The sequence below is a fragment of the Silene latifolia genome, chromosome 3 (assembly GCF_048544455.1).
Source record: "Silene latifolia isolate original U9 population chromosome 3, ASM4854445v1, whole genome shotgun sequence".
Classification (NCBI taxonomy): domain Eukaryota; kingdom Viridiplantae; phylum Streptophyta; class Magnoliopsida; order Caryophyllales; family Caryophyllaceae; genus Silene; species Silene latifolia.
In genome coordinates, this window is record NC_133528.1 from 4032082 (window position 1) to 4053878 (window position 21797).

The following is a 21797-nucleotide window of genomic DNA, read 5'->3' on the forward strand; positions in this document are numbered from 1 at the left end:
TCGACGGATCTTCGACCCAAATATCCCATTGACTCAAAAGTCTTGGCGGACTTTTAGTCAAATATCCATCGAGAACGATCTCGTCCCTTTGTGAATTAAGAGAGACGAGGATGTTGAAGTTAATGTCGAAGCCATGAAGAAAATGAGAGAGATTCAGAGATGGAGGCAACTCTTAACAAATTTCACATCAAATTTCAGTTGGATGTTTAACAACAATTTTACGTCTTTTAGTTGGATATTTTATTGATTTGTATAGTAACTCTAACTTATGAACTACTTCATCCTATTCTACGTAAATTTCTCTCTTTCCTTTTTCATATATTCACAATTCCTTCCCTATTTCCTTATTTAGAAAAGTTTTATACTTATTTTAATCACCTTACCCCACAACAATACCCCACCTCACCCCACAACAATACTTATTTTAATCAACTTACCCCACAACAATACTTATTTTAATCACCTGACCTACAATAATACCCCACAATACTTTCCCTCTCTCCAATTATCAAACCCCACTACAATACTTCAGTACTTTACCTTATTTTAATTCCCCTTCTTAATTCTAGTGCCCCCATGAATAGGGAGGTTTATGTAGAATAGGAGGGAGTACAACTTTAATTCAAACTTATTTTTTGATCTCGGACTGGAATTAGGGCAAGCATCACGTTTACCTGAGATTATTGATATTAAATGCCGGAATATAAGTTTTTTCAAACCAGATAAAAATCATGGACTTCTCTTTGCTTTTGCTCTAATTACATCACTCAAAAAAGGAATATCTTCAAGCTTTCATTGAGAAAACATCTCTACTCTTGTGACAAAATTGTGTTTTGACTCTTTTTTAGATGGTCGCAAAAAAAAAAGTCTCAATTGCACATGTTTCTTGCACCACTTTTCCGGCCTCGCTGTGCTTAAGGTATAAAACTACATTAGTGAGACTATCTTGGGGTGCGCGCCGTACAACAACTAGTTTAAGTAAAACACTTAGGCCATACCTAGACCAAAAACACTTTGGGCCTTTTCCAAGCAACCTATGGACTTTTCCAGACTCAAATAAAAGTCCCAAACCCAATAAAAAGTGGGCTAGTCCAAGTCTAACTCATCGACCCGGGCCATTTAATCACCTCAGACGCCGTCCTAACATATAAGACCGTCTTATAAAACAATTTGCGGCAATCAAGGAGGACTGAAAAGTGGGTGAATAATATTTAAAGCATATAGCGTGGTAGTGAAGCAGTGAGCGCAGTCGAAGAAGCGAAAAAAAAGTTGAGTTTGTAGAGAGAGAGAGAAAGAGCGACGATGTCAGGAACACAAGAAGAAGACAAGAAGCCTGGAGATCAATCTGCTCATATCAATCTCAAAGTCAAGGGTCAGGTTTGATTGTTTTCCTTCTTTTAATTTTAGGGTTTTTCTATTTAGGGTTTTGTTTAAGTTGTTAATTTGATTTATTTTCGGTATAATCGGGTGGCGTTATCTCATTTTCCATTATTTATTTTGTTGTTAGGTGTTTGTTTAAGTTGTTAATTTGATTTTTTTGTTATTATGTGTTAATTTTACTGTTTGTTTTGATTGTAATTTGTTCCGATATGACCCATAAACCCTAAAATTTTATGTTGGTAAGGACTCTTTCCGTCTCGATCACTTGTTTACCTTTTATATTCATTGGGAGGAGTATTTTAATCAAAGGTAAACAAATGACTAGAACGGAGTGAGTAATAAAATTTCTTCATTCGTTTCATTTACATGCGTTTATTTTGAACAGACATATGGAAGTGAATGGAGGGAGTATAGTTTAATACGTATGCGAATGAGGAATTTATTATGATTGTGGCTAGTCATGTTTCCGTTTAGATTATTTTGAACAAAACGTATGGAAATGAATGAAGGTAATATAATCTATTATGCGAATGGGGAATTTATTGTGATTGTGGCATACGTGTTTGTTTAGATGATTTTGAACAAACGTATGGAAATGAAGGGAAGGAGTGTAATTTATTATGCGAATGGGGAATTTTTTATGTGATTTAGGCATATCTTGGGGTTGTTCATGTTATTTTGAACGAAAGCATGGAGATGAATGGAGGAAATATACTCTAATTAGCGATTTTTGGGATTTTTCAAAAATTTGAATGGGGTGCTAGCCTTAAGAAAGTCACTGTGACTGTTTGTTTGAGGTCGGAGGTGCTAGTCTTGAGTTTGTATGGGGATCGGCTGCAACCTTTTGTTACGCGGATGTTGTGGAAGGGAGGAGTTTATTGGTTGAAGGTTGTGGTATGGTGAGTGTATGCTGAAGTCACAGCGATAAGAGTTTCTTCAATCTATTAATGGTGTGATAGACTCTCAATTATTTGTGACAAATGCTTGCAATTTATGGTCTTCGGCTCTTGCAATATATGGTCTAGGGCTCTTTTGAAAAGATTATGGTTGTAGGCTCATAATTTTGATAGAAACGAATGGTGGACTCTATTGTTCGGTTGTTCCTAAGGAGTGACTTCAAGTATGGATTTTAGATGGGGAACTGTTGTCTGAAACATGCTTGTCATGGAAGCGAACACTGTCAGTTGTGTTTGCATTTTGGATTTAAGTACTGTCGTTGTCCTCGTCCCATTTACTGTACTTTTCTGTTGGTGGACATTGGTTTGAATCATTTGTTTCTCCCGATACGTTTTCTGAGAACCTTTGTGTATGTCTTATGTCTATGTGGGATGTTAGGTTCAGATTTCCCCTGATTTTATGCGGTATCTTAGATGTTAGAAGGATTATGTGTATACAGGACGACACCGATGAACCTTAGCGTATTTTAGTTTTTGGTTTGAGTAGGTCTCCTAAGTGACTATTTTACCATTTTAAGAAAAAGTGGTACTAAAGGTAATAAAATAAAATAGGTACAAATCATGATTAAAAATATAATGGGTACATTTATTATGTAAATAGGTATGAAATTACTATGTCTCGATCAACAACAAAGGGTCACAAAATACAAATAAAAGGGTATGGAAGATTGGTCTCTCAATAACTTATTGAAAGACCGTCTCTCCCAAGTTTTAGTGTTTTGGTTTTGAGCAAGGAGAAAACTGTGTTGGTATGGAAGACTGGTCTCTCAATAACTTATTGAAAGACCGTCTCTCCCAAGTTTTAGTGTTTTGGTTTTGAGCAAGGAGAAAACTGTGTTTTTACATGAATCCGTTTTTTATTCTGTTTTGGAGGTTGGATTGATGGTTTATCAGGAAGATAATGGATAATTGTAATCCGAACTATTCAAAACTCAAAGGGGAATGCTTCTCGACTGTTGATGTTCCAAATCTGTTTTGCGGCGAGTGTCAATTATGTTGTGAGTGTTTGGATGTAATTGTTCTTGTGACACCATATGGAATAGCAAAGACAAGTCTTAATATACGAGAGGGATTTCAACATTAGTAATTAAGACACTTGCTCTTTGTGCAAGAAAGCATTTTCAAATTTGTTTTTTTTACATTCTTCTGTGTTGCTCTTACCGTTGGCGACTGTTGTTTACTCGATAGTTTGTTAAAATTTATATCTGACATAGTGAAATTTGGTGGTGTTTATGCATTTTTTTTTATAAGAATTTTCTCACAATGTATGACTGCATATCTGTATGCTAGCTACTAAAGCGGAAGATATCGTTTACTTAATTAAAACTCCTGTATATGTTTGATCTTATGGGTAACATGTTTTAATTTGTTTTAAGGATGGCAATGAGGTGTTCTTCAAAATTAAGAGGTCTACCCAACTCAAGAAGTTGATGAATGCTTACTGTGACCGACAGTCTGTGGATATCAACTCCATTGCATTCTTATTTGATGGACGCCGACTACGTGTTGATCAGACTCCTGATGAGGTTTCTTTCTCTCTTCCTCCCCTCTCACACACTTGCATACTGTCTTACTCGACCTGGGTATGGGGAAATGTCGGACTTGGCATAGCCTAGTTATTTCGACGTGGGCAGCCTGTCCTAAATTAGTGTTACATGTGCCGGGACATCTCTTAAAACAAACCAAATATTGTACTAAATGTTTTATTCACGCTTAACTCGTTTTTCCCCATTTTTCGCGTGGCCCCCTATTTTCTCCAGTAAATGGATTACATCTTATGTAGTACATCATCACATCTGATGTACTACATCAGATGATATAGTTTTTGAGCTTTAAGATAAAGTTTTTGAGCTTTAATTTAAAATTTTTGAGTTTTATTAGAAAGTTTTTGAGTTCATTTACTTAGACATTAATCTCAAAAAGTTACATTATAACTCAAAAAAATTACATATAAGCTCAGAAAAATTTGATTTTTTTATGTCATAAAACTAAAATGTAATTTATATACTCTATAAAACTAAAAAAAAAAAAAATACACAAAAACTCAAAAATTAATTAAGTGTGAGGTTGTACATCTGATGTACAATCTTTTTTCTCTATTTTCTCTTGTACAAGGCATTTCAAAATGCTAAGAGTCATGTATAGATCGGGATTCTGATAACAATGCGCTTGGTTAAATCTCGTACTTCTCCTATACTACATGAAACAATCATCCGGTGACCTTACATTGACATAAATTTGTTGCAGTTGGAAATGGAAGATGGTGATGAGATAGACGCAATGCTGCATCAGACTGGCGGGAACTACAGCTACGCCATATAATCAATATCTTTCCTCCGCCACACTCGGGCCTAAGAAGAACCTTTGTTCTTTTTCTGATCATTGTCGTGGATGACCTTGTTTAACTCCCCGTATTGTGAATCTTAGTCTTTTTATCGGCCTAGTGGTTTTGTTTGGAACTATCGCACATAATCTTGACGTTTGGAATGTCGTCTTGAAATTTTCATTTCAGGTTATTGAGCTTCGCCTCAGTATCGACTTTATGAATGTCCTAATTTAGCGAACGTCGCTTTGTATGATCTTGCAATTCTACTTCAGTGTGCTTTATGCTTTCCGTTCTGGTGTTTTTTTTTTCTTTTTGTTTTTTAGCAACCGTAAAGAAAGGTGTTATACAGATGGCATTTGACTTAATGAAGTTTCGACATTCACGAGACTGAAAGGTAACGACAACAAAAGTATTGTACTGCATATTTTAGCGGGTAATACTAAAACTCGTTACCAAAGGGCTACTATACAATGCTAGTACATTTTCTTGTTTCATCCTTATACTAGTTCCATCACACGCTAGTTGGTCCGATACCACCATCATCTTGTGGCTTATGGTATGTTTGGCCAGGGGAACCCTCTTTGTATATCTCCTTGACATCTTCTGGGTCGACATCACTAGATATGGCTTCTGTTGCTGCATCTAACATCTTATCCGATGTTTGGCTTACAAAACCTTGTCGAGATTTTTCATCCAATATTCTTTCGTTTTCTTCCATCTCTTGAGTTATTTCATCCATTATCTCCGCCGTTGAAGGTGCCCTTTCTTTGTCTAGTATCTTCTCATCTCTTTCATACTTGCTGTATTTCTGTTAGATAAGTTCACAAAAGTAAACCTTCGCCGGAAAGATTCGAGTTTTACATTATAGTGGTAAGCCCTTATATGGTTTATTATGAGACCAAACCGTATGAAAATCGTATAATATTGGAATTTGCTTCTGGTGTCTCAATCATTTGTCTACTTTTGATTAAAATACCTCTAAGGTAAACAAGTGATTCTGACGGAGGGAGTATGTATAGTAATATGAGACGGTTTTACATAAAATTGTCTGTTTTTAGTTTCATAACGTTATTACTCCTTCCGTCTCGGTCATTTGTTGTCTTTTGGTTTTACCAAAAAGACCAAGAAGAGAGGAGAGAGTCAATTACTAAATGACACGTGGATGAAATTGAGCGTAAATGACCAAATTGTTCACTAAATACATTCCTAATATAGAAAGGACAACGATGCACCCAAAATGAAAAAGGACGACAAATGACCGGGACGGAGAGAGTATATCATTTGATCTAGTGAGCTACCAATAGTCTTCAAAATTTAACGAGCTACATCGACAAAATGAGAATAAAAACTACTTCGCCCGTCTCAATTATTTGTTTACAACTTTAATTGTAATTGTAGTATCCTTACAAATAAAAATAAAAACGTAAACAAATGAATTCAGACAGAAGGAGTTTTAGTACTCAAAAGTAATCGAAGATACCTTAACAAGCTGATAACAGAGGGGATTATGGACAGCGACAAGCGGCTTAATAAGCGAAGACGAAGACGAAAACGAAGGCGAAGAAAGGCTAACTGAAATCCGTCTCATGTTGTGAGCTCAACTTCTGTTGAAATGATATGCTTTTTAAGGACTTTATTTACAACATCTTAAACACAGCCCTTAGTTAGATTAACAATGTTAAAAAAAAAGCAGTAGAGAAGAATATGTCAGAAGTTCTGTAACAATGCATGAGGTGTCTTGTTTATATAAGCCCTCTTAGTATGCGGCAGCGTAGGGAAGTACCACGTATTTAGTACTCTCTTGTCATGTCCGCAGTCGCTACGTTTTCCTTATTTGAATGTCTCGTTCTAAAATTAGCCTACGATGAAGTATTTCACGGGTTAGTGTTCAAGTATTACTCGCTCTAGTGAGGCGTCTAATGTATCATCGCATTCGAGTATCGATGGTTAGAGACGGGTACGTAAAAGCAATATAGTTTACATGTATCATTTGTTAGAGTATAAGTTTGATTTTGGGATTCCAATTATTAACTTAAATTTTTGGTTGAGATAGTTTCTTGACATGGTATTATAACCAGTGTGATCAAAAGGTCACGGGTTCGAATCTCGCCCCCTGAATTCTAAAGTGGAATATTAGCAACAGATATGGGAAGACTTGCAGTTGCATATATACTTGCATCCATACTTCAAACCCAAGGTACTTTCGTATGAGGGTGCGTGTTAGAGTATAAGTCCAATAGTTTTTTTCTTCTTATATTTATGGTACCTTTTCGGCTTTTGTATTTTTTTTTGTTAAATTTAGGATTATTTTTACATTGGTGTTATGAGGGTTAGCCTAATTTCACTTTGGTGTGCTGAGGTTTGCGTAATTTTACTTTGATGCCCTTAGATTTGGACTACTTCTCACTTTGGTGTATTATACATAACATTCTTCTTATTTTATTACTTAATATTTATTTATTGTTAATATTACTGTTGTTGCGGTTATTGATTATACGTCGAGATGTGTGGTTGTGATCAGTTGAGCATAGCTCGGAGGTAGTGCTACTACCAGTCTATACAGTTGAGCATATCACGGTATGGAGGGGGTTGTGCTACTGCCAGGTTGCACAGTTGAGCATGACACGGTGTTGAGGGGGTTGTGATACTGCCAGAGTGCCAGTTATTCGGTTGATATTGTTATTCGGTAGTGTTTGGCTAACCATGTAAATAAGTGAGACTGGTTGATGATTGGCATGCTGAGTTGTTCTATCCCATTACTGTTACTATTATTGCTACTGTTGCTGCTATAGTCTACTATTGCTTTAATGCTATTGTTCAGTTTATTCCTACTCAACTGTTGGTTGACTTGTTTTCTGTCTTGTGAAATTGTCACCCAATTTCCTATTGCTGACCTGGATCCATTCAATGATTCCTGTTTGAATGGGAAGCAGATAAATTAGCAGGTTGATTTAGTTGTTGTTGCTGTTGCTGCGTGCTATGGATGGCTGGGACATGTGTCACGAGTTTGAACCGAGTCTAGTAGTTGTCACACCCCCATATACCAAAGTATCTTATCAAGGACCACCTCAGCATATAAGGGTGCTACCATCTCAGTGTCCCGAGATAGTACGCATCATAGTAACAATAAAGAAACAACTTAATAAAAAGAGTATTAAAGTTTACGCTTCTCAAACAACTCCAAAGAAAAGTACAAGTACAACTTAAATAAAGTCTCAAAGTACTAATGTCAGCTAAAGCATATGATGACTAGTGATGACGTCGCCCGTCTATGCCCCGCAAGCTATCCCATCAACCATCAACAAGCATCACCTGCTAAACCAACTCCTCACCATCCCCGAATGGATCACCACAATTTTGAAAATATAAAACGGGGTTAGTCAACTGTATAATCAAATACGTACACAGCGGAAACAACTATAGAAAAATAATCAGTGAACCATCACCTCCAACAACACAAATCACTAGTTACCCATCGCAACAGGTAACCCACACCGCCGGTGGGAGACCGCAACCTTGCCCACCAAATTCCCGCTCATCGCAACGAGCGAACCCAGATCATTAATGTGCACATCTCCCTTGTGACGAGAGACACAAGAGGCGAACATGGGAACGAGACCATCTCTCGACATGGCTCACAAACAAACTCAACCACAACCATCATCATCTCCTCCAACCAATCTCCATAATATCAACAACAAGTGTAAACAAGCAACAACAACCGCAATACACATAAAAAATTACACAATCAAATGAGTAGGGAAAACCCTACCTTATTTGCAATCAAGACAATCACAGCAACAAGATCAAAAAGGCTCTTCTACGAATTCGTCACCTATACACATATCATACCATCAAAATCTACCCTAATTCCCCCAACAATCTAATTAGAGTTGAACAATGATAACACTATAACCATAAGGACAAAAGTACAAATCTTACCAAAGAATCGACGCGAAGGAACGATGTGAAAACCCCCTTGAATCTGGCTTAGTGATGATTAGAATGATTAGGGAAGATCAGTTTAGGTTTTAAAAGAAAATGACTAGAAAAGATAAAGAACTGCTTGAAACATCTTTATATACTTCCTAAATCATAAAAAAACAAAACCGCGGAATAACCCCTCTCAGATCGATAACTCGACCGAGTAAAGAACCTACTCGATCGAGTTAGCCCAACCCACCGAGTACTTACCTACTCGATCGAGTTCTGACATTCCAGAACCCAACTTAAGACACCCGACAACCAACTCGGTCGAGTAAGCCCTACTCGACCGAGTTACCCATAGACAGAAACTTGTGGTATTACAGTCAGTCTATCAAGATTCACCTAGTTGTTTTATGACATTAGCTATTTCATTCTGTCATTTGTACTTTATACTCAGTTATCAGTTGGCTTAAGATTTGTATTTGTCCAGTTTGAAACAGTTTTAATAAATGATGTAATTTTATTTTAAAGTACTTTTGTATTGTTTTATTTGATATTCACTGCCTCGAGAAACCGAGATGGTAACAATTGCATTTAACTTGGAGTGTCTTCACAAGGCCATTGATTAAACGGGCGGTGTTACACCAATTAATTTAGATTAGCACCGAATAAACCGAATTTAATGCTCTTTTAAACTATTACGAGGCAAATAAACATTTTATCTTTCAATAACATTAATAACATTCGATTATTTAATCTTTAACAATTTTTGTAATAAAAACAATCACCTAATTACTTAATTCATTTGATTTAGTAAAACAAATTAATTATTGTAAACGGAATAGTAAAAGAAATCGTTTTAGCCGTATCGATTTTGACCGAACCGTTCCAAATATTTCGAATTCGGTCCGATCAAAGATCGAAAATTTCAAGTTTAGTTGTCGATTCCTTAATTGAGTATTTATTTTCGGTATTAAGTCCACTTCTATCCGGAGTCCAATCCTATGTTCAACCCTACTTAGTTGGACTTCGGACTCCTTCCAACCAATAAACCTAAGTACATAACCATAACCATTAGACCCAAACCTCCAAACAAGACACAATCACCTAATTTCATCAACAAAACACAAACACAGATACACAATTCAACACGATTGGACACAAAAAAAAAAACGCTATTTCATGTACAATCACCTAATTCACCCACAGTTCCACAAAACACAAACACAGAGACATAAAGATGATTGTACACGAAATAACGTTTTTTTAGGTTCACAATGGTCCAAGACCATACCAAATATTTCGAGTTTTGTCTAATCCAACCCTAAAAAATGTACATTTTCCGATTATCAATCCACTATAATTCAAGTCAGTCAGGAGTCGAACCGATGCTCACCCACCCTACTTAGTTGGGCTCCTCTCATTGCAACCAAAAAAACACAACCATTAGACCCAACCCAACCCAACCCTCCAAGTCTCCAACCATACTCCAGCATCACCTAATTCACCAACAAGGCAACAACAAAACAAAAATCACAAACACAAATTCAACACGATTGGACGGACACAAAAACACAAGGACCAATTCAACAACACACACTCCGTTCCCTTCCTCCGTCTTTCTGAATCTCACAAATTTCCTTGTAAAACTCTGAGGAATGCAATGACAGGAAGAGGTACTACCACCACCACCACCATTACAACTGTCGATGTACTTTTATCAAGTTCTTCCACTTCTTCCGGATCTTCTCCTCAACTTCTCATGTTTCCTCCTAATTTTCCCCTTATTTCCTCTCTTCTCGCCATTGCTCTTGCTCAATTCCTTAAACTTTTCACCTCTTGGTATGATTTTCCCTTTTTTTAACTTTTAATTTGGTTCATTTTTCATGTTATTTGATGTTTGATGTTTGTTTTTCTTAGATTTAGGGATTTGGGTTTGTTGGGTGATTTGGATTTATGGGTTGGAAATTAGATCATGATAAATACTTGTGTAAGACGGTTTTTCGCAATTGTATTGTAAAATGGGGTCTTTGGTAACTACTTTTTGCAGTAATTGATCAGGGTTTCTTGTGATTTGGACCCCCTTTTGCTCTATGTTTGTGTAAAATCGCCTTATACAAGACGAATTGTTAGATCATTCTTGTTAGAGCCTTTTTTCGTTTTGTTATTAGTCTAATTAGTAATGGATATTAGCATGAAGGTTATGGTTCCGTTTTGCTCTATGTTTGTGTAAAATCGCCTTATACAAGACGAATTGTTAGATCATTCTTGTTAGAGCCTTTTTTCGTTTTGTTATTAGTCTAATTAGTAATGGATATTAGCATGAAGGTTATGGTTCCGTTTTGCTCTATGTTTGTGTAAAACCGCCTTATACAAGACGAATTGTTAGATCATTCTTGTAGGAGCCCCTTTTTGTTTTGTTATTGGTCTGATTAGTAAAGGAGATTAGCATGAAGGTTATGGTTTCGTTCGTAGGGTCGTAAATTGTGACATGTGTGAGTGTTTTATGAAATGGTCTCGTGTTAGATAATTTGAGACTATCACTAGAATTACTACCCAAATACCCACCCATTAGCCCACTACGGATATTGGTCAGAGAGGTCTTATGTGAGGATCTGTGTAAGTGGAGGGTCAGTATCTTAGCAATGGTGGGGGAAGATATCATATTTGCTACACTTATGGCTCGGTTGGTAGGAGGTGAAGTTTGAGGGAAAGGTGATGAATTTGTGAGAATGTTATGTGGGAACGGACATGCTGTGGTGATGGGAGTAGAGGACACGCGATTCTGGGATTTTGGGGCGTCTGAATTATCTATCTGTTTGTAACTACTTTGCATAATGTGACCAATGTGAGTCAAAGGTGTTTTCGTTTATCTATAAAGTGGATGGGGGTTAACTTGAGTTAATTAATGGCATCCAGGAGATGCTTAGTCTTGCTAGTTAAAACAAAATTGTGCTAATTTTGATTCACATCTAGCATTATTTTGTGGCAAAGTATTCGTACTAGAGGGATACCACACTGTATAGAAGTGTTGGCCAAATTCGGAATCTTTAATAAATTAAGTAGTAGGGGTTTGCTTTGTGTGCCTCGTATCCTCGTTTAAGTTTACATTGTAATAAGACCTGTGATGGTTTTAAAGGATGATTCATGTTGTTTTTGCGCAACCCATTTCGGGATTTAGGGATTAAGACTCTGATGATGATGATGTTGTTGTTGGTTGTGTTTGGTGATGGTTTGTTGGGTGATTTGGATTTAGGAGTTGGGAGTTTGATCATTGTTGTAGGAACTATTTTAAAGATCTGGTATTGAATCTAATGATTATTTGGGAGTAGAATAGAGGTTATGATTTGGTTGGTAGGATTGTAAATTGTGATGGTAATTAGTGTTTTGTGAAACGGTCTTAATATCTTATATTAATTATTACTATTCGAGATCATCCCCCTTTGACTAGGGTTTACTAGCATAGAGGTTGTGATTTGGTTGTTAGGGTTGTAAATTGTGTTGGGTAACTAGTGTTCTGTGAGGCACTCTCATTTTGATACAATGCGAGATCATCCCGCTTCAACTAGAATTAGTGAGTTACTACCCTAATAGGCAAATACCCATTAAGCCACCACTTTATGATATGGGTTACTAGTATGATAGTTTTATGATGAGACCGTCTCATATGAGATTGGTGTTAATAAGTGGAGATCAGCATTTTAGCAGTCAACTAGAGTTAGTTAATTACACTCTTACGCTTATTGGCTATGGCTGGGTTGGTACCAGGTGAAAATTATGGGAACAGAATGAATTTCTGAGAAGATTGCAGGGTGAATTGGTGATTGGATATAGAGGAGACATGACATTGGGACTAGGGGGTATGCGAACTATTTATCTATTTGGATTGACTTTGCATAAATTGATTAGTTGAGTGGACAAAGGCGTTTTTCGTTTGTTTGTAAAGATGATGGGAGTGAACACGAGTTAATTGATATTTTCGTCTAATTATTTGCGCTAGAGCTATACCACAATTTGTAGAAGTGGAGAAGAAATTTGGAATATGTAATAAAATTAGTAGGAGTTTGCTTTACTTGAAGTGAACATTGCAAAAAGATATGCGAAGAAAATAAATTGGAATTAGCAAGATTCCATTCTTTGGTTAGCTGTTGGCCACTGGGATGAACATAGGTCAATATCAGTAAACAACCCTATACAGGTTAGGCTATGGGAGTTCCATTTACGTTTCGTCCCTCAAATTTTTGGTAACCGAATATTGTGAAAGTAGGTTGAAGATGGACAATTATTAATAGGAATAAGTTGCTGAAACTAGGTTATTCATTATTGAACACTCAACCATTTTTAACCTAGGTTTACAGCTTACCTCAATCCAAACTTTATGGAAAGAGACCAACTGGTTAATCAACCAGCATAGTATTACCGTTTGACTAATCCTCTTTCTCTTGTTTCTGAAAAATGATATTGAAACTGATAGATATCGGTCAATTAGCCAACATCTAGATGTCCTGGCTCTACTGCTGCCGCATAACATTCATTGGTTTACAAGTCCTTGGACATTTGTGTCTACAGCTATTCTCTTTGCTCCTTTGTTCTTTATACCGAAGTGTTCCTATACAACTTAATGTTTCAGATACTCAGGTACAAAGAAAAGAGATGGGATTCTAAAAGGATGTTAGGTTCTGGTGGAATGCCATCATCACATTCAGCTGGTGTATCAGCTCTTGCGGTGGCAATCGGTTTTCAAGAAGGAACAGGTGGATCAGCATTCGCTCTAGCTGTGATTTTGGCATGCATTGTATGTACTTCCTGACTTGGTTTAATATATTCAAAATGATGTTGGATTGAAAATAAGAATTTCTTTTTATATGCATGCCACCCAGATACTGGGCTTCTATAAGATAATAGTCTTGCACACTTCCAAGTTACGACATCAATCATTGGTTAATGAGAGTACTTTACAGCCAGTATGTAAAAAAATGAATGTGCTAGTGTTAGCCGTATTTATTTTTTCTAAATAATGTCATCTTGCTGCGTGGAATTTAAAATCTCACTTGGAGTAAAGTAGGTTTTATGTTTGGCCATTCATTTATTCAAGCTGGATTACCGTTTACGCTCTAACCCAAGCAAATCAGGAATCAGTTCAAGTGTATACTAATCATAGCATTTGCTTAAAACCAATATATCGCACTCTCGATTAAGAGTGTAATTTGTATAGGAGGTTACTTATTCATATGAAATTAGGCAAACCCCTGATTCCAGTAGATTCCCAGTGAGATCATGTTTATAGGCTTGTTGGCAGCACTAAGGTTACCATGAAAAGTTCTGGAGACTGGTCTATGTCAAGTAAAAAGAGTTTACGGAGCTGAGTTTTAGGATGAACTTGGCTTGATTGCGCCTTTATCTAATTTTTAAGCATGAGCTATTATCTAGTTTCTCAACAAGAGGATGCTGCTTACCAATGTGTAACTTTATGTGTTGTCATGAATGCCTGGCCTCTCTGTTCTGTTGATTCATGAGTGCTCTTTCTCTTTCTCAACATTCAATGAAATCTCAATGAAACTATGATACCGGATTTCTACAAGGTTTTCTCAGTTTTACACTCCCACACCATCTATAATTTGTTCATGAGTGTACTGTGTACTTTTATGGTTTTACAGTCCATAATCGAATGCATATCCAAGCGTGATGATGTATGATAATGGGGCATCTTTTATTTATATGCTGTCTTGTGGAAAATTGATACCTTTTTTCTGAATTATAGGTAATGTATGATGCTTCTGGCGTGAGACTTCATGCTGGCCGGCAAGCCCAAGTGAGTTTGCGGATTCTTTACTAAAACTTTGAATATTTCAGAAGTCCGTTTTCAGTGATGATAAGCTATTTTTCAAGCTTTGCACAGCGTTTCATGGAAATTCTCCTTTACAATTTTATTTCTATTTTTGATTATGTCTATTCACGTTTTGCAGTTATTAAATCAAATTGTTTGTGAGCTGCCGTCTAATCATCCTGTCTCTAACATCAAACCCCTTCGAGATTCGTTAGGCCATACTCCCATACAGGTTTGTTGTACATTTGATCAATATTCTCTATTATAGTCTTCATGTGAATACGTGATTCATGAACACTGTGCAGAACTTCTACATCGTTATCATGTAATGTATTATGAATAGAGTGAAAATTTTAATGGCTTTCAACTTTTCTTCTGTCAGAATAGGCGTATAGGAGTTAGGATAATAACAGTCAAATTAACCCTTTTTGCCAAGGAATGCTTTGAGAAATAGTAAACAAACTGCAAGCTGATCCCTGACTACTTAGAATCAGGGGCGGACCCAGATTCTAATTTTTGGTGTAGCAATATTATAGAAGTCCGTCTCATTGTAGACGGCTACTATTCGTTAAAGCTGAAGACGGATAATGACCCGCTCACAAAATGTCCACTTACATTTTGTGAGAGGGACACTATCCGTCTACAGCTTTAGACGAATAGTGTCCGTCTACAACGAGAATTTGTGATATTATAAATAGGAAAAATTGAACACTCGATTGTTTACTAATACAAATTATCCTCTTACAATCATCTTTTATAATTGGCAACTCACGAACAAAACAACAATTCTCATATAAAACCGTTTTATAGAAGAGTTACTCCGAACAAAAAATGGGAACAATTACGACTCCTTGTGGAATAAGAGCATAAAAATTTTGAACAAAAACGACAACAATAAGACATAAAAAAATTTCTAACTTCTAATCATACTCCTTATTCCATAATACTCCCTCCATTTTTTAATATATGACGTTTTACATTTACGAGGTAAGTCTTTGACTTTAATATTTAGAGAAATATATTTGTTCAAAAATTATAAAAATGTTACTATTAAATTCCTTACGAAAAGCTCTTTCATATGAGCATACATATCATATTATTTAGTCTCATATTTAAGAGATATTGAAGAGAGAAGTGAGTGTCTCGAAATATGAGAAAGTCATATATAAAAAAACAGAGGGAGTAGGAAAAATATGATTAAAAAAAGAATTGTGGAGTAATATATACTTGTAAATTGTGAAATACATTAAATATTATGACAGTTTCAATGCATAATTAAGGAGTGTGTTGGATATTGTGAGAAGTCAGCCGTAAAAACCAAAGAAGAAGTAAAGTATAGGATGATTAGTAACGCAATTAATGGTGTAGCAAATTGTGGTTTTCTCTTAAAAAATTTGAGATTTGGTGTAGCATTTGCCACACCTAAGGTGACTGTGGGTCCGCCCCTGCTTAGAATAGACTTTTGGTCTTTCATTTTCGAAGTGTAATATACAAAGTATTAAGGAAGCAAAGACCACATGTAGATCTTAAAATCATATGTACGGAAGATTATGGGTAAAATCAAGTCACATGATGATATATCACGGTGTATGATGTTTCAATAATTTTGTGTTGATGCATGGGAAAACAGGTTTTGAAAATAAGAGGGAATTTTTGAGACAGCCTTTGTGGTTTTGAGACTTAGTTGGGCAGAAGTAATACTCAAATATTTAGAGTGTTAGTTTAGCGGGGTTGGAGGCGATTACCTGAGTTTCAATATGTAGGGTCTATTATTCAAACACCCGAATAGAATGGAGCTGTGGTTCGTAGAATGAAATTAGGTAGGATGAATCCGTAAAGTACCACTTGATTTTTGTTTGATCTCTACATATCGGTTACATTTTTACTTAATTTCAATTACACTCATAATATTCTTCGGCCATAACTAATTCTGTTGGCGACATGACATTTGAGTTCTCTCTCGCTTTGGTTACCTAAAGGGCAGTAGCACCAAAGTTTCTTCGAAATAACAAATATTTACTAGCATAATTATTTAGTCTTTTAGCAAATTTGTTTGAACGCCTTAATGATCAGTTCAATTCATTTTGGGATTAAGGCTCTGATGTTGTTGTTGTTGAAAGTTAGTTAATTTAGGGAAAATTTGACTAAATTATACGCCTACCCATTCACAGCTCACGGGGATCATAGCATTTGATTTTGAGACGAAAATTAAGATTAGCGAGTAAATATAAATTTTGACCAAAATACTCCCACAAAGTCACAAACCAGCAACCCATCTTCATCTTCATCGGTGTACATTTGTACCCACTACCCACCCCACTGCCACCCCACCCCCAACACCAACAAACCATCTGGCCACTGCCATCGTCAACCCCTCCCGCACCTAGTACCCGCTTAAAAACGCCACCCACCACGCCCTCCTTGTACGCACTCTTTCTCAGCCATCACAGCAACCTTTTACCCAAACCACTAGCCACCACCACTACCCAAAAACCAACCTCCAACTTTCCGCTCGTCAATACAGTGCGATGCTGACTTCCCCACACTGGCGACCACCCACCTCCACCAGAAAATCCAACCCCACACCACAGTGATAACTCCACTACACTACCGTGACAACCTTCACCACCGCACGGACTTTGCCGATGATGATGATCCTTTTAGTCAACCAGGTCCGCTCGGAGAAGAATTCGGCCAAGCGGGCCAACGCATAAGTAATGGTGGAGACGGAATTGGTGGTGGACAAAGATGAAATGATCAATGATGGGTAATGGTGCCCAGATTTGGAACACTCTGGGGTTGCAGATGGCAGATGGCAGATGGCATATGGTGTTGAGGAGGTGAGGAGGGTGTAATGGTGGTGGTAGGTTTTGGGGCAAGAGGAGCAATGGGTGATGGTGGTGGTGGTGCGGGGTGTGGTGGGTTTTGTGGAGCGGAGTTGGGCTAGTGTTCGCCTTCATTTTTAATTAAGGATCCTTTTCGACCTCTTTCGCTTCTAGCTTTTAACTGTTAAAAGATATCCGCCCCCTCTTGTCTTATCTTTATAAATTGCTGCTCGCCCTAGGGGTCTACCTTGAATTCGAGAGTGTAGGTGAGGTGTATAAGTCATTTGTTAGGATTTTGTTTACCAAATAAGAAAATGGTATGAATCCGATGAGGTAGCTGAAATATATGGTAAGAGTCAAGTGAATGGGTATGGAGTACCTTAAATAGCCAAAGTGAGAAAACTATCAAGCCTCGGGTCACTGAAGTAAGAAATAGATCAAAACTCAGGTTACCAAAGCAGGCCTAGCCAAATCTAAGGAAAATACACTTTCGTATTTTCTTGGAGTGATAGTGTGAAATTGTTGCCTATCAAAATAAGTATTGATGGTAGATCAATGATCTGCATTTGGAAGAAACAAATTCATTTTGAAACGTTAATGTGGTATTTGCTCGTTTTACAAGACTTTCGAAGTATAGAAATGTTCCCAGCAAGTAACTTGAAGAAATGTGTGTTGAGTATATCGATCCGGTACTTAAGAGGGGGAGGGGGTGAATTAAGTACCCTTTTTAAAATTAAAGCGAAATTAAAGCGTATAACTTGTTCACGTTCGAGTTGTGAGATTTTTAACGTGGTTCGACCTACTCTCTAAAGGTCTACGTCCACCCTCTCTCTTATTAGGGGGTGTTTGGTTGGCATCATTGGAATGGATTGGAATGGATTTGATCCATTCCAATGTTTGGTTGGAGCATTTTGGAATGGAGTTAGATACCCAATGAATTCTAACTCCATTCCAACCCCTTGAAATTTCATACCCACCTCCTTCATATGGATTCAAACTCCATACCTTCATGTTTATTTTTTCAATGAACCAAACAAGTTTAGAAAGGTATGGAGTTGGAACCCCATACTTCTATGGTTTCTCATTCCAATCCATTCCATTCCTAAGCAGCGAACCAAACGACCCCTTAATATTCACTTTATAAACAAACCCGATTACAAAGTAAACCCCCACGATAAATGTAACAGCTTCCATCCTCTTTGATTGATGTAATCCAGACCTGCAATATTAGAATTCTTGCCAAAACAATAATTGAGAAGGAACAAAGGATTGGGAACTTCTCATCATCAAGAACTTTAGCTCAACAAATTCTCCCTTTGATGATGGCAAGTTCCTTTAAAAAATATTTTCCCCTTAACAAAGCAATGAAAGCGTATGGTATCCAAGACAAATGACACAAGACAAATTATAGAAATAGGAAACATTTTCACAAGATCAGTTTGTTTGAAAAGAAACATAAACCATAAGTTTAGAATCATAATAAGATCCTCACCATAGAACAAGGTCTAATACTAAGTAGCTACCTAGTGCAATACGTCCCTACAATCTTTCCCCCTCTTGACATCATCAAAAGGAGAAAGAGGCGCAAAATGAAGTGACGCAATGACCACAGTTAGAAATACTAAGAGCAAGAAATACTAAGAGCAGCTACCGGACACAGTCCAAAGACATCATCATAATAAGTAAATACTATCTAAGAGAGTATCAATAAGACATATCCAGCAAGATCAGACGACAAAATAGACAAGGCAAAGGATGAGCAAGGCAAGGCTAGTTTTGTAACAAGGCTAGGATCTGGTCAAGTTTGGCATGAAGGGAGGCATTTCCAGCTTCCAATTTGGGTTTTGGTAACCCGGGTTTCAAGAGCTGCAAGACCACGGTCAACCTTCTCCGAGTGACTAACCACAGCATCCGTGAGAGTGTTCACACGAGAATTCAGAACCTCAATACCCTATACCAACCCTATACCAACACCGTTAATATCGACATCGGCCGAATGTCCTCCAATGGCAACCAAATGATCACAAAAATGTGGTTCTTAAGCTCACTCGTATGTTCTGAACAGTTTCGCAGACTGTTCAGTTCCGAATGGTTCACAAAATAGAATGTAGAACACGTGATTGATTTTATTTGGCAAAGAAAGGATTTCGAATAAAATATTTTCTGGATTTAAAAGTTTGGTTAAGATATTTTTATGAGAACTTTCTGGTTGTTTTGAGGAAAAAAATATCTTTGAGATTATTTGGGAAATTTATCTTACAAAACAAGTCAAATTATCTTTTGAAATATATTTTATTCTAAAAGATATTATTTGTATTATCTCTTTACCAAAAATATGGGGTTTGTTACCAAACTATTCTCTTATATATTTTTCCAGCTGATCATTTATTGGATTGACCGAAATTGAGAGCTTTACATATTATATCAACAGCTTTTTGCAAATTACTCTTTACGTTGTCTTGTTCTAAAATTCATTTGCAAAATATTTTTCGTGTCCTGTGAACTATTTTCGTGTGCTTAAGTTCTTATATTCATAGGACTATTTTTGTTCTCCATCGTTCTAAATTATTGAACCATATAAGGAGACAAAGTGTGTTGTAATCTTCTTTTTGTGAGAGACTGCTTTTGGGGTACGGGGTTACACTCGAGTCGCACGGTCGGTCGGGGTTGATCGTGGGGGTTTACTTTGTAATCGGGTTTGGTTATAAAGTGAATATTAATAAGAGAGAGGGTGGGCGTAGACCTTTAGAGAGTAGGTCGAACCACGTTAAAAATCTCGTGTCTCGTGCCTTCTTTTGTTTTTGGTTAATTTTATTTTCTCGTTTTATTTTATTCCCTTTTAATTCACGCGCTTAGTTATCACAGTGGGGGTGTTTGGTTCAGACACAAAAGATATGAGGTATGGGTTTGGAATGAGCCAAACCCATACCAAGTGTTTGTTTAGCAAACATAAGGGTTTCATACCCATACCTCAAACCCATGAGGGATGGGTTTCTCATTCCCGAGGAGGGGGTGACAATGAGATTGATATCTATGGGTATCAAATTAAAACAAACAAAAAATATGAAAATAAAAATTATGACAATATTGTAAATGAACTTTTATATAGTTATTGATTAAATATTTATTTTCATGATTTTATAATATTAAAAAATATTATTAAAATACTATATTTTACATATTTTAGCCTTAATTGAGTTTCAAATCCATACCACCATGAATTGAAACAAACACTTGGAATGAGGAATAGAGTTCCAATCCCATACCACCTAGTTCCAAACCCATACCCACGTGCGAAACAAACGCCCCCTGATTGTTTGAACAGTTTCCGTGACTGTTTATTTCGCCTGTATACTGTGTTATTAGCGAACGTGAACAAGTTATACGCTTTAATTTCGCTTTAATTTTAAAAAGGGTACATAAGCTCAACAATGTGAAACTAAAATGCATTCCGTACTGAAGGCACAAAAGCATTAGACCAATGCCATCATTTTCTATGTAGTTGTAGAATTCGAAATGTAAACCGAAAAACCAAAAACACAATAGCCAACATTGAATCCGACCTTACACAAAATGTGTATCAAATATTCAAATAGACTATTTTACTGGCTTTGAGCTCTGCAACTCGAATATTAGTGTTAATGTTTCTCCTTATTTTACAGGTTCTTGGTTTTAGAATGACTAATATTTTCCGATGATGATACAGGTTGCTGCAGGTGCCATCTTGGGTTGTGCAGTAGCCTACTCCATGAAATTCTACAAGTAAGCAAAAGGCGACCATAAATTTGATTTTCACGTCTGTAAACTACTACACAGTGAGGAGAGCGGCTTGTAGGGGTCAATATAATACTTGCAAATTGCAACCGGTATTGGGTATTCAGGTCCCTTGTTATCCAGTTCTAACCCTGGAAAGAAATGTGTATCAATTGTCAATTTATACGTATTCATTTGATTTGGCTATTGTTTAGGATTCGCTTAGCGTAGGACTAAGTTAGCCAATGTGTATTTATTGCCTTTGTTGGTGAACTTGAAATTGTAGATATGAAAAATGGTTCATTATACACGATCTTCCTCTTTTGTAACAAATTTGTGAAGAAGAGTTTGATAAGTGGTTTATGAATTACTATGTGGTTACTTAACTACATGAGTTGGTAAGTTGCATGAACTTTTTTACTTTTCCGATTTGGATATTTGGGCTCTTTTTCCGATGATTTATGATTTATGTGGTTCCTCTTTTTTCCAATGACACAAGTAGCTGAAATGTCCAGAGCGAGTTAAAATCTGAAAAAGTAGCGGATTTTATTAATATTGTCTGGCAAATTAGCCGAAAAAGGTTGCTGGAAAAGGTAGTTGATATTTAATAAAACGACATAAAAGTACATGATTTATTTATCACAAATTCTCATTATAGACAGGCACTATCCGTCTATACGTATAGACGGATACCATTTTCCCTTACAAAATACTCATTTGCCATAAAGTGGGAAGCACATGGGGGTGCCCACCTTATCCCCCCTACCCATTTTATTAGAGGTTTTTACCCGTCTGTTTGCCCC

The 21797-nt window shown here is 36.7% G+C and overlaps 3 protein-coding genes across 4 annotated transcripts; 2 read left to right on the forward strand and 1 right to left on the reverse strand.

Moving 5' to 3' along the window:
- Positions 1 to 943: 943 nt before the first annotated feature.
- LOC141646828 (small ubiquitin-related modifier 1-like) lies at positions 944 to 4950 on the forward strand. Its single transcript, XM_074454797.1, has 3 exons — positions 944 to 1377; positions 3713 to 3862; positions 4584 to 4950. Exons 1-3 carry the CDS (start codon positions 1303 to 1305, stop codon positions 4656 to 4658), a joined length of 300 nt encoding a protein of 99 aa, XP_074310898.1. The 5' UTR covers positions 944 to 1302; the 3' UTR covers positions 4659 to 4950.
- Positions 4951 to 5079: 129 nt separating this feature from the next.
- On the reverse strand, positions 5080 to 6331 carry LOC141646827 (uncharacterized). The gene is made up of 2 exons (XM_074454796.1): positions 6143 to 6331; positions 5080 to 5470 (listed from the first exon to the last, which is right to left on the reverse strand). The coding sequence occupies exons 1-2, from the start codon at positions 6248 to 6250 to the stop codon at positions 5174 to 5176; spliced, it is 405 nt and encodes a 134-aa protein (XP_074310897.1). The 5' UTR covers positions 6251 to 6331; the 3' UTR covers positions 5080 to 5173.
- Positions 6332 to 10107: 3776 nt separating this feature from the next.
- Positions 10108 to 21383, forward strand: LOC141646826 (uncharacterized). 2 transcript variants are annotated; one of them, XM_074454794.1, is made up of 5 exons: positions 10108 to 10431; positions 13228 to 13384; positions 14351 to 14401; positions 14556 to 14648; positions 20948 to 21383. In XM_074454794.1, exons 1-5 carry the CDS (start codon positions 10253 to 10255, stop codon positions 21005 to 21007), a joined length of 540 nt encoding a protein of 179 aa, XP_074310895.1. In that variant the 5' UTR covers positions 10108 to 10252; the 3' UTR covers positions 21008 to 21383. The 2 variants fall into 2 exon arrangements, with proteins under 2 accessions (XP_074310895.1, XP_074310896.1); XM_074454795.1 differs by having other exon boundaries at positions 10152 to 10768; positions 10898 to 13384.
- Positions 21384 to 21797: the final 414 nt, after the last annotated feature.